The sequence below is a fragment of the Podarcis muralis genome, chromosome 12 (assembly GCF_964188315.1).
Source record: "Podarcis muralis chromosome 12, rPodMur119.hap1.1, whole genome shotgun sequence".
NCBI classification, from domain to species: domain Eukaryota; kingdom Metazoa; phylum Chordata; class Lepidosauria; order Squamata; family Lacertidae; genus Podarcis; species Podarcis muralis.
In genome coordinates, this window is record NC_135666.1 from 57903544 (window position 1) to 57915833 (window position 12290).

The 12290-nt window shown below is 43.3% G+C and overlaps 1 protein-coding gene across 4 annotated transcripts in view; it reads right to left on the reverse strand.

Annotated features, from left to right (window-relative positions):
• Nucleotides 1–296: 296 nt before the first annotated feature.
• The window catches only part of LOC114606997 (amphiphysin), an 87556-nt gene continuing 75562 nt past the window's right edge, over nucleotides 297–12290 (reverse strand). For 2 of the 4 annotated variants that reach the window (XM_028749680.2, XM_028749682.2), the window contains 7 exons: nucleotides 11378–11428; nucleotides 10485–10616; nucleotides 5828–5884; nucleotides 5254–5421; nucleotides 3813–4061; nucleotides 2438–2539; nucleotides 297–1763 (listed from right to left, as the gene is read on the reverse strand). In XM_028749680.2, the coding sequence (XP_028605513.2) occupies nucleotides 1656–1763; nucleotides 2438–2539; nucleotides 3813–4061; nucleotides 5254–5421; nucleotides 5828–5884; nucleotides 10485–10616; nucleotides 11378–11428 (867 nt within the window). In that variant the 3' untranslated portion in view covers nucleotides 297–1655. The remainder of the gene's footprint in view (nucleotides 1764–2437; nucleotides 2540–3812; nucleotides 4062–5253; nucleotides 5422–5827; nucleotides 5885–10484; nucleotides 10617–11377; nucleotides 11429–12290) is intronic. The other 2 variants (XM_028749681.2, XM_028749683.2) reach the window with 1 other exon arrangement.

Sequence of the window (12290 nt, forward strand, 5' to 3'; positions counted from 1 at the left end):
TGCAGAACTCTTGCAGAAGTGAGACTTGATAAACAAGCAAGGTAGATAAATCACAAGGCTGCAAAGACAGTCATGGTTGTGCCAAATGAATAATGGGACAGTGACTTGGTCATTCCTGCTTACTAAACCTCACATTCAAAGGCTTCATGCCACATTCCCTGTGCCTCTGATTATAGATTTTTGTCTGCAGAGCAAGTACTAGTTGTGTAGCCACTTCCTTTGTTTTCGTCAAGATGCATAATGGCGGCACTGGGAGGATAGTTAATACACACAAGCAAATGAAAAAGTACAAGTGATGAGAAGCAACTGAGCTGCTTCTGGAGCTGATCAAAGGTTTATTTTGAATGACACAACACTGGAAAACATAATAGTTACATATGACTTATTGATACAGAATACATTTTTTTAAACTTTCAAGGGATTGTTGAAGGTGTGCTGCATAAATACATATAGTGAAAAATATTGTGTTTATCTTTTCCTTAGATTAGCATCTTATTTAGTCATACAACCCATTCAATTTTTAAAGTAAGAAAATTAGCATTATAACACCCTTTATCATAATTATCTTATCCCTAGGTATAGCAGGTGGTAATATATAGGCGATTGAGCCATGCCTTCCCTGGTGTTTTAGCAGGTTTGAGTTTGATAACATTTTTGTCATTTTGGAATGATGATTTTGCATTACAAATGCACTTATTACTGTCTTAATATTTTGGCAATGGAGCAGCTAGTTTCCAGTTGGAACATATATTTTTTTACTGTAATGCCAGACAATCGGAGCAAATGCCTGTATGAACAAATACTACATCAAGGAACTACAATGCTGGGTAAGATATGTGCAAATGCATATAATCAGTGGTGGTCAACCCTTTGGGGAACATGCCATAAATCAAGGCCAAAGTACGACAGTATTGCTTTAGGGCACATTATAGTACATAAGCAACTCATACCCATTGTGGCATTTCCTTCTAGTCTAACCTAGGCAGCAAGCAGGTGTGCGTAGCCTTACTGTCATAACCAGATGTGTGCATCCTCCAATTCCTGTCCATCTTTACCTCAATTCCTTCCTGCTGTCAATGTCACTCTGGCACATATGCTTCTAGTTGGCCACCTATGATTCTTATGCTCTATATACACATACAATGCATCTTCATGTGTCTGTATGTATGTATGTATGTACGTTTGAAAATAACATTGAAAAACTTTGCAGGTTTTTTTTAAAAACACACTCAAATTAAAATAGCTTGACCTCAGTACTACAGGATTACTTACTAATCAAGTCTTCTGCAGTGCAGCAACTCAATACAATACAATTAGTGCAGAGAAGTTAAGGTTCTGGTATTGAGGAGGCTAATCAAGATTTGCATGGGAAAGGATCAAGTTACAGGATCACCATAGCTCTGACAAAGTACAAACAAACCTGTTGCCACGTAAAAGTGAACAAATAAGGACATTTTTTTCCACATACTGTTTCAGAATATGCTAGCTTTAACTTCTTGCAGTCATGCTCATTTGATATGTGTCACCAAGTTTTTGTCTGGCACCAGTCTGTAAACCATGACAGCTCGACTATAAAGGTGGGCTCCTGTGTATTGGAGAAATTCAGAATGCAAGGACCGAGCTTCCTACCACGTATATTATGCCTGAGCTGAGAACTACTCCAAACAACGGGTGAAGTTTTCAGGGAAGAGTCCTTTATAAGTAGCTACATCCTTGTATTGAAGCCAGTCAGATTCCTTAATCCCTGTTAACCATCCTGCTTCCTGTAAGGAGAGAGAGAGAAACATTTCCAGTTTTCAAATGCCTCTATTATAAAAGTCACATTTATGTGTATTGCTTAAACACGTCAAAAGGTTTTGCCTGGCAGAGAAAAGTCCTCCATTTGAAAGGCAGTGTTTTTTTCAGTCTAGTCACATTATTTCTGAGCCAAAATAAGCAAATTATTTATGGTAGATCTCCAATCAATTTAAGCAGCTATCATTCACTGTAAAGGCGCTTCCAGACAACCGCTCTTTTCAGGTGGGGCTCAATCATATACCAGCAAATTCAGAAAGTGGAATTAAAGTTGATTTGGTGCTGTTGCAGAACAAAACAAGCCCCCCCCCCCAATTGATTTTTTTGTTATAGGGCAAGTGATGGGAACATGCACTGATAAGTGTGGGATAACACTTGACACAACATCATAAAACATGCCCACAAACAAATTAAATAAACGTACACCAAGATGTATGCTCAATAAACAGGCAATCTGGAAGCAACCTACGTGACCCCCTTTGATTTTATTTCTTACAGCATTTCCATTTCCAAACAATGCACACTTCTAGTGGCAGGCACATTTTTATAGCTGAAAATTTGTTCAAAATATTTAGCCATAAAGATTTATTTTTTAAAAAATGATATTTTAAAATGCAGAGAATCAAAGTCCCTTTGCTGTTACCTGATCAGCTTCTGCCACAGATTGAATTACTAATACAATATCTCCCCGGAGCAAGTTCAGCTCATCACTATTGGCTGCCTCAAAATCATGCAGGGTTTCAACCTGTAGAGCAGAAAAAGGAGAGATATGCTGGAGGTTAGGGCATATTCTGAAAATATTTTCTTCTGAAAGCAAGTGGTAAAGTTTGTTAGATATTTCTAGTACTGCCCCCTGGATAAGACTAGGTTTAGGGCCACCTTATACATGGGAAAATCAGTATCATAGCCTCTTAATCACAAACTGCATGGAAGCTATGACACATAATTTGGCCTGCCACTGAAAACTACAGGAAGAGGGTATGTGATATACTAGCCATACCCATTATTTATATTTATTTTGCTAGGTATAATGAGAGACAAGGAGTTACAAAGGGTGCTGAAGCTGCAGGCCTAGCTATTGCATATCTTCAGCTACCCCTCTGGTTTTTGACATTTCATCAGGTGTTGCCCACAAATGAACAAGTGTATATCCAGCTAAAGGACCTAGAAACTCTTTGTATTATTTTGGTGAATGAAAGTTGAGCAAGTCAAAGGCTGCAACCTGTGTCACAAGTTGGAACTTTTTTTGATGGGAACTATGCCATATTCAGGGACGCGGGTGGCGCTGTGGGTTAAAGCCTCAGCACCTAGGGCTTGCCGATCGAAAGGTCGGTGGTTCGAATCCCTGCGGCGGGGTGCGCTCCCGTCGCTCGGTCCCAGCGCCTGCCAACCTAGCAGTTCGAAAGCACCCCCGGGTGCAAGTAGATAAATAGGGACCGCTTACTAGCGGGAAGGTAAACGGTGTTCCGTGTGCTGCGCTGGCTCGCCAGATGCAGCTTGTCACGCTGGCCATGTGACCCGGAAGTGTCTCTGGACAGCGCTGGCCCCCGGCCTCTTGAGTGAGATGGGCGCACAACCCTAGAGTCTGTCAAGACTGGCCCGTACGGGCAGGGGTACCTTTACCTTTTTATGCCATATTCACAAGCCCTGAGCCCTATTCAAATATTTTGCACATTGTCTGCATAAGTAGCCATTCCTCCAAAGTTGCATGTGAATTAGCTGCAGCCCCTGAATGTCAGCAGGGACACAGGTTTTCACATGATTGGGAAACCTGATTGTGCAACGGTTAGGGCTAGCTGGTCCACATGCTCTTGGGAACATAACTACTTGGCACAGGCCTGCTCACCTATTAGTAGAATGTGAAAGTCAAACTTCCACAAAGGGGTCTGGATATAACTCTATTTTTTAATGTCCTCTGCATATAAGGAAGGTTCAAATGGCCTCTGCATATCTTGGTCCACAATTGAGTCATCATGCAGTGTCAAAGGAAACTGGAATAAATAAGCGCTCAATTAAACCTTAAAGCGGAAGCCCGGGGGCATGCTGTCATCTGCTGATACAGGCTGTTCCTCAGAAGATGTGGACTGGGTGGTTTTGGGCTCACTTGCAGCCTCTGCAGTTTCACCAGCTGGGCCTTCAGCACTCTGAGCGCCAACATCTTCCGCAGCATCTTTAGCTTCGTTCACTAGAACCTCGTGATCTTCTCCATCGGCTTCGTTGTTTGATGCGGGTTCTATTACTACTGAGGGGATGCTGCTGAGGTTTTCCTTAGAGGGGAAAGGTGCCAGGGAGAACAGTTTGAACAACATCATCTGCACTAAAAATTAGTCCAGCCCTATAGGGTGGGGGGCAAATGGTTTTTTTCTTTTCCTTTCTTTTACAAAACTGCTAGAATGATTAAAAACAAAACACAATAATTCATTTGCAAATCCTGTGCTTTCAAGGAGATGTAACACTTAGCATACTAAAGATGGCAAAAACCAACGGCTCATGCCACTTTCAGAGGGCTTGGGTAGCTTGCTAAAGAACTGCACCTGGAAAACTCCAGCAAAATCCGATGAAAGGTAACATGGCTTTCTCTTTTCCACTTAAGCAAAGCTTTCGCTTGGGCTGGATTGTGCCCATAATTGGCAATGTTTATTTTTGATGAGTAAATGAGGAAGGCCTTTGACATAGTCTATAAGGCTGAAAGTAAGAGAGGAATGAGGTACCAGGGAAATGAGCTATATACAGGACATGTGAACAGACAATATTTGCTCATATTTTCATATTCTGCATTTCTTTTTGTTTGCTGCATTGGACTTTATTTAAAAAGGTGATATAAAAAATTATAGAAGCATGACAGTAACATTAAAGCTTTCTGGTTCATGACTGTAGAAAAATAGGCACCACCTCTTATTTCTGAATCTTAACAAACCTGCCCTTGTTGCATGATATTTCTTCCACAATTATGAGAACTAAATGCTTGTGCAATTAGACATCTAATGTTGCAAAAATCTCCCCCTTTATAATTTCAGTTCAACATATAACCCATATTGCAAAAAAAAAAAAAAAAGCTTTAGCAGGCTTGCCAAAGGCTTATATAATCAAAATACACAATTTAGAAATTAGACAAATTAAAAATAATATATTTTTAAAAATCTGTTATCTAAAACTACAAGAATGGTTACAAGAATAGTTTTAGAACTGCTCTCAAAGCAACTGTATAATTACAGTGCAAAGAAACACATTCCAGATTTAAATCTATGTAATTGACACGCCTTCCCAGGAAACCCTGGGCATTATGAAGGGTGGTGAGGGATCTTGAAAAGAATTCTCTCCATCACAGTTACGATTGTCAGAATTATTTGAAGCAACCTGTGTCCATTGAAGTAGTATGAAATTGGTTAGAGTTTTGGAATGTAGGCAGGATGATGGAATTCCTAAAACCACACAAAAAGAAGCTGAGGAGAGAAGCACCTGTATGTTGGTGACTACCTGAGATTCCCCTGCTTTTCCTTCAGTGCCAGCGATGTCACTTTCCCCAACTCCTTCAGCAGCAGCAGCAACTTCGCCTGCCTCGGTTCCAGGAGCAACAGCAACACCCTCCGCTTCATCAGGACCTTGTATTACAGAATCCATCTGTAACTACAACAGGAGCAAAGAAATCCAAAGATTATTCCTACAGATCTCCTGTAGCACCTACACAATATGGTTTGTAAAGTTGCAGTAGGTCCCTGCAGCAAGCGACAGGACGTCAATCCAGACCTGACAATTCTTCTGGTTCGGACTGATGACAGCCCAAACACCCACTGGCCATAAAATCACATATGGATACAAAATGCTTAGACACCAACACAAAGCAACGTGATTAGATATAACCAAAGGGTGCAGCTAGGCAAAGTGAAGCCCTCTTCTCAAGAGAAAGGAAAAGCATGTGATCAACTGTCCGAGTCTTAAAAGCGCTTCCCTTTGGCTGGAGAGTGCTGTAAATGGACAACATCTAGCCTTTATCCAGAAACAACCACCCATTCTTTCTGCTGCTCATACATACCTCACACTCTTTCTCAGCAAGTTCTGGTGCCTCCTTTGTCCCTTCCTCCACAGCAGCCTTCATAAAACCAGAGACATGTTTATAGCACCAATGTCAGAAATATTAGCACGGAGCACTGCATGAAAATGGAGTGGGGTGCATCCGAAGCATTTATAGTATTAGGCAATGGCACCGAGTGATAGGATGTTATGCAAGCATGTTTGGAAGATCAGGCGGCAAGTAGAGGAATGGAGGTTGGGGGCAGGTGATGAAGGAGAAGCATGGATTTCAGCCTTGTAATTATGAGAATGATGATGCAAGGAAGATCCAAGGCACTTCACAATATTCTCAGAGTTGTTATCAATATATTAACATGCTGAGAACTGTTAGGGCTTCCCCCTGGACTCCAGTGGAATGGCAAAGCCATTCAGAATCCAAATTATTTTTCTAGCCCTGAGAAAAGCCCTTGGCTTCTTTGAAGATGATCATTAAATCCCGTAATCAATGGAGTGAGTCATTTGCTTATTTATTGAACTAGAGTGTGTCAGGTATATATTTTAACTTCCCCACTGAAATAATGAGACTTAAAATAGACTGTATTTTGGTGGATTTTTAGAAGAGCTCTTAAAATAGCTGGTCAGCAACATTTACAGTGCTCTTGAAGTACAGCTGTACAAGAGCCTGTAAAAGTCTTGTGTGTGAATGGCAAATATATTTCATGGCTTATGAATTGTAGCGCTTATCAAAATCTAAACCTGGATCGTGTTATTCCAAATCTCTAACTACATGTTGGAAATGAGGCTTTGTAGACTTCAGCAAAAGCTAACAAGCTAATTTTCTCATAAAGGATTTCATATTCTATCCAGAATATTCTATCCAGTCTTTATCATTTCAAAAAACAAAAAATTTTCTAGCATTGCTTGTAGTTGCTTCACAAACTCCAAGCATGTCCAGATGCCGGACGAATCAGCGGCTGAAAGCTGCATTCGTTGCTATGGGAACCTCTCACAGCATTATCCTGTTAAAATTTTAGTGTTATATAACCTTTTTCATATAATTAAATCTTTTGGAGCTCTCACAGCTGAGGTTAGACTATCCTTATTTGCTTTCCAAGTGTGAGTTAGTTGCACAAATGTATCTGTGAAAAGCTTTATTGTACAAGTGGCAACATCGCATGCATGTATGAGCACATATGTTTGAATAATGGTCTACAGTAAGCAGGTCAAGGAAGCCCTTATTTCCTATGAATAACAGAAAAGCATCTTTCTAAGACTGGAATTAGGTGTCATAGCAGCAACCGAGAGAAATGGATATAACTCCATTCCGGCACCTCTCAGGTGGGTACCATTGCCATTCTAAGAGAACAAGGGAGGTGTTCACAGTGAGTTCAAGCTCCTCTTTTTCTAGAAAAATTGCACTGGTTCCTGGAAAGCTGCTGGTGGGCAGTGTAGACAATACTGAGGTAGATGGACCACTAGTCTGGCTTGGAACAAAGGCAACTTCCCATTAACCCGCACGTGGCTGCCACAGAAAGCACCAACTCATCTTCCTCTTCGAAATTAACCCATACAAAATAGGATGCATCGCCATGCAGGGAGCTTCCCCATCCAAGTCGTACTGCGTTTCACGCTGCTTGTGCAGGGTGGGAAATTAAGCAGTACAGCAACACCATCGGCCGTACTAATATTACTGGAGGAGAAAGGAGAGGGCACAGGGATGCTGCTTTTGAAGGACACCATGTGGTCTCTGTACATACCAAATTTTATCAAAGCCTGAACTATCCCCGCAAAGAGACCTTTCAGGTTCTCTATTTAAAACTTCTGGAGACACTTGAATAGCCTTAAGACTTAGCAACAAGTACAACTGCTGTATTTCAACGGTGTACTTATTTTCTAACCTACTAAAACTACTCCCTGATATTAATCGTTATACCAAACGAGCACTTTAAGGCTGGCAGGTTTAGGCTGGATTTTGTTTTCCAGAGAGAGAAAGCGCTAGTTTCCTGGAAACACAAAGAGCACCATAGGGGCAACTGGGGATATAATGAAACACACCAGATGGACACTATGGAGTTCTGGTCCAGAGGTGCCCTAAAAAGCTTCCACTGACCCAGAGGTTTAGACTGTTCACATTTCAGGGGGGGGTGCACACACGAAAACTTACATTTAGAGGGTATAAAAGTTTGTGGGATTGAAATAATCACATATTCTTCCCCTGCCTGCCCATGTCTCTATTTCTCCCCTTTCTCCGCTGTTTATCTTAGATTTTGTCTACCTTGGAGTAAGCACTGGGTATCTCTGTTTTCTGAAAAGTGCTATGCACAAAAAAAAAAAGGTAAAGGTAAAGGGACCCCTGACCGTTAAGTCCAGTCACAAACGACTCTGGGGTTGCGGCGCTCATCTCGCTCTATAGGTCAAGGGAGCCAACGTTTGTCCGCAGACAGTTTTTCCAGGTCATGTGGCTAGCATGCCTAAGCTGCTTCTGACGAACCAGAGCAGCGCAATGAAATGCTGTTTACCTTCCTGCTGGAGTGGTACCTATTTATCTACTTGCACTTCGTGCTTTGAAACTGCCAGGTTGGCAGGAGCAGGGACCGTCGCGGGGATTCGAACCGCTGACATTCTGATCAGCAAGCCCTAGGCTCAGTGGTTTAGAACATTTAGATGGTGCTAAATAAATATATATCACTTATATTTCAGTCACTGTGTGATCCACAAGTGAACACAGAAGCTGTCAAAACCGCAAAATTTTATCAGCTGATTATGCATTTTCTTTCTGTTCTATGTGTGGGAGTGTGCCATCTCTGATGATGCAATGATTACATCGTGAACATTTATGCGTGCACCAGCCCTGTGTGAGCAGCACCCATACGAAACTTGTGTCATGAGAGAATGCCAAGAAAAACAATCGCATGGGGCTTTCTAGCATAAATTCATCCTCACAGCAGGGGTTTCCTCTTGCAGCAAGGTCAAGTGGAGGCATTGCAGCCACCATATGAAATGTCCACAGTTGTCCATGCTGCAGTGCTCAGATGGTTGATGCAACACCTGAAATCTCATGACATGCAATGGTTCAAATCATATGTATGGTCTTCCATATTAGCCACTGCCTAAGATGTACAGAGGGATGCAGGTGGCGCTGTGGGTTAAAGCCTCAGCACCTAGGACTTGCCGATCGAAAGGTCGGCGGTTCGAATCCCTGTGGCGGGGTGCGCTCCTGTCGTTCGGTCCCAGCGCCTGCCAACCTAGCAGTTCGAAAGCACCTTCGGGTGCAAGTAGATAAATAGGGACCGCTTACTAGCGGGAAGGTAAACGGTGTTCCGTGTGCTGCGCTGGCCTGCCAGAGCAGCGATGTCACGCTGGCCACGTGACCCGGAAGTGTCTGCGGACAGCACTGGCTCCCGGCCTATAGAGTGAGATGAGCGCACAACCCTAGAGTCTGGCAAGACTGGCCCGTACGGGCAGGGGTACCTTTAAGATGTACAGATGGGGATGCAGACAAGCATCTGGATCTGAACCCAAAGGCATCCAACACCATCAATCCTGACATCTGAGGGCCCCGTTCCTGCCTCTCTCCACCTGGCCCAGGGCAGGGCCGGATGCTGCTGCTGCCCAGCAAGGACTAGGGTATTTGGGGGGAAGGTTTGTTGGGAATTTTTGTCGATAATAATTTTTTGTAACTTTATTTTTATGTGGAAATTGTTCAGTTTGGTTATGTAGTCTTTGTTGTGTTTTATTTATTTTAATGAATACTTTGCTATGTTTGTAACTACCGTATTTTTCGCCCTATAGGACGCACTTTTCCCCCTCCAAAAATGAAGGGGAAATGTGTGTGCGTCCTATGGGGCGAATGCAGGCTTTCGCTGAAGCCTGGAGAGCGAGAGGCGTCGGTGCGCACCGACCCCTCTCGCTCTCCAGGCTTCAGGAAGCTATCCACAAGCCTTGGGAGCCCACGGGAGTGCCCGCCGGGCTCCCAAGGCTTGCGGGCAGCAGCCTGCAGCCCGAAGCACGGGGCGCACTGCGGAGCACGCCCCGTGCTTCGGGCAGATGTCCGCAAGCCTTGCGCGCCCGGCGGGAGGTCCCGCGGGCTCGCAAGGCTTGCGGGTGGCAGCCTGTTCTGGGGGCTGGGGTCGGGGGAAGCTTGGGCTTCCCCCGCCCCAGCCCCGTGGCTGGTGGGGGGGAAATAATTTTTTTTAATTCCCCCCCCCCCAAAAAAAAACTAGGTGCGTCCTATGGGCCGGTGCGCCCTATGGGACGAAAAATACGGTATGTCAATCTTTCCATATTGTAAGCCGCCTTGAGCATTGTTTTAAATGTAAAATGCAAACAATATATACAACACCTATCTATCTTACGCCCCAGATATGAAAGTGCATCCTTTCTCTGGGACCCCTAGCCACACACAACCTTCTCGGATTCAAGTCACCCATTTTATAAGTCATTTGTCCAAAAGGAGATCCACTGAGAGCCCAAACTGAGGATGGAATTTGAACTTTGGTCTCCCCGAGTCCAGGGCCCCGGTGGAAACTGCCCCTTCTGTTGAACCTGGACTCTTGCATTAACCAGCTCTAAAGCCCAAGAAAGGTGAAAATGGAGGAGGCGGGATGAAATGTGATGCGTACACACATGGCAAGGCTCTTTGGGCGAGTGTGAGGGCACCTGAAGCACCAGTCACTCACCACAGCGTCAGCCGCTGGCTCAGCAGCCTCTGCAGGCTGGGTTTCTGCCTCGGGAGCAGCGTCAGCCACCTCTGGGGCACTTGGGGCTTCCTCTGCTTGGGGCGCTAACGGTGGAGTTTCTTCCGTCTCAGCCTTCAGTTATTGAATTCAGGATGTGATGGGGAGTTTTGTTTTTTGAAAGGTAGATAACAAATGACACACATTAAAGAATGCCGGGCATTGTGGGACCAGGATCAGTACAGTCATACCTCGGGTTACAGACGCTTTGGGTTGCGTGTTTTTGGGTTGTGCATCGCAACGAACCCAGAAGTACCGGAACGGGTTATTTCCAGATTTCGGTGCTTTGCGCATGCGCAGAAGCGCCAAATCATGACTCTCGCAACCCGAGCGTCCACTGTACAGTACTAGAAATCCTCCGTTACGGTAAGATGTCCCCAAAAGTCTGAGAAAGAACGGGAAGGAATAACTTGCGCTTCATTTCCCCATGAGTCTGGCTCTCTTCCAAAGGCAGGAGGAGACGCACACTAACTGTTCACCTGTTCTCTCCCCACATTGGTTGAGCAGAGAGACAAGCTTTAAAAGAGGATTTGACAAGTTCGTGGAGGGAAAGGCTATTCATGGCTACTAACCCTGCTGTTGCACATTTTAAGTATATTGGTTTGGGCACATAGAGTCCAGCACACCATGTGCTTCTTCCGAAAGCAGGACCTGCCCAGACTCTTTCCACAAGTCATGCAACCAAGTCTGCTTGGTTAGCCCATGTTCTTCATGTTCCATACTCCATACAACCAGAGAATGCAAGTCAATGGAGCAGAAGGCCTCGCAAATAACAGAGGAGAACAAAAAGGACTGAAACGCCCATTTTAACAAACGACACAAAAACAGCAACTTACCAAGTTGTCCATCACATTCTGGCTTGCTTGCATTGAGAATAGGGAAGTATCCTAAGGATATAGGGTTAGGAAAAGGGTACACAGAAAAATTAAGGATAAGCTTGTAAATTGTCCCAGAATCCAATTATGTATGACAAAATGATCATCTTACATTAATTTGTTGGTTTATACCTGCTTAATATGCCACTCTTCTATCCAAAGGTCCCCAAAGCAGCACACAGTTTTGCCTATTTGTTTTTTTTAATTTTTCCACTTTCCACCTTTCTAAGATTGAATTGGGACTGTAATCTGCAAAACCTTTGCTTCATCAGTCTATATAAAATCAAGTGGGTTTCTATGATCAAATGTATCATTCTTGGACTTGCAAATTATTAGACTCCATTAAAAATTGTTTCTATCCAGAACGTTTATATTATTAACCTGATGGGTTTCATTCAATTCCTTTTGTATGTTGGATATGAATATGGATGCCATATAAAACATATTTTGTTTATTAGCATAGCAACCCTTGAGCACTTTATTCATTTGCAAGTTGCTTTTTCATTTTGCAGGGTGTTTGTGAAACTATTTCCCTGTCAAAAACCCACCATTATAGGATCCCACGTGACATTTGCTATTGATTTCAATAGAGCCATGGCTGGATTTAATCAAGTTTTGTTTGTTATCAACTTCAATTAATACTGAGACAATACTAAATGCTGCTGAAGATTTTATATTTCTTCTGGGTATCAGGGTTTTCTTCAATAGCTACTTCCTTATATGAATGCAAGGAGTATATTTCACTTCCATTATTGCACTCATCTTTGATGCATATTTGTAAGTTCAGCTTCATTCACAGACAAGTTCTGATATGAAAAGACACAACGACATCATAGCAAGAAGAAAGCTAGCCTGGCCTTATGTTTCATCTGTT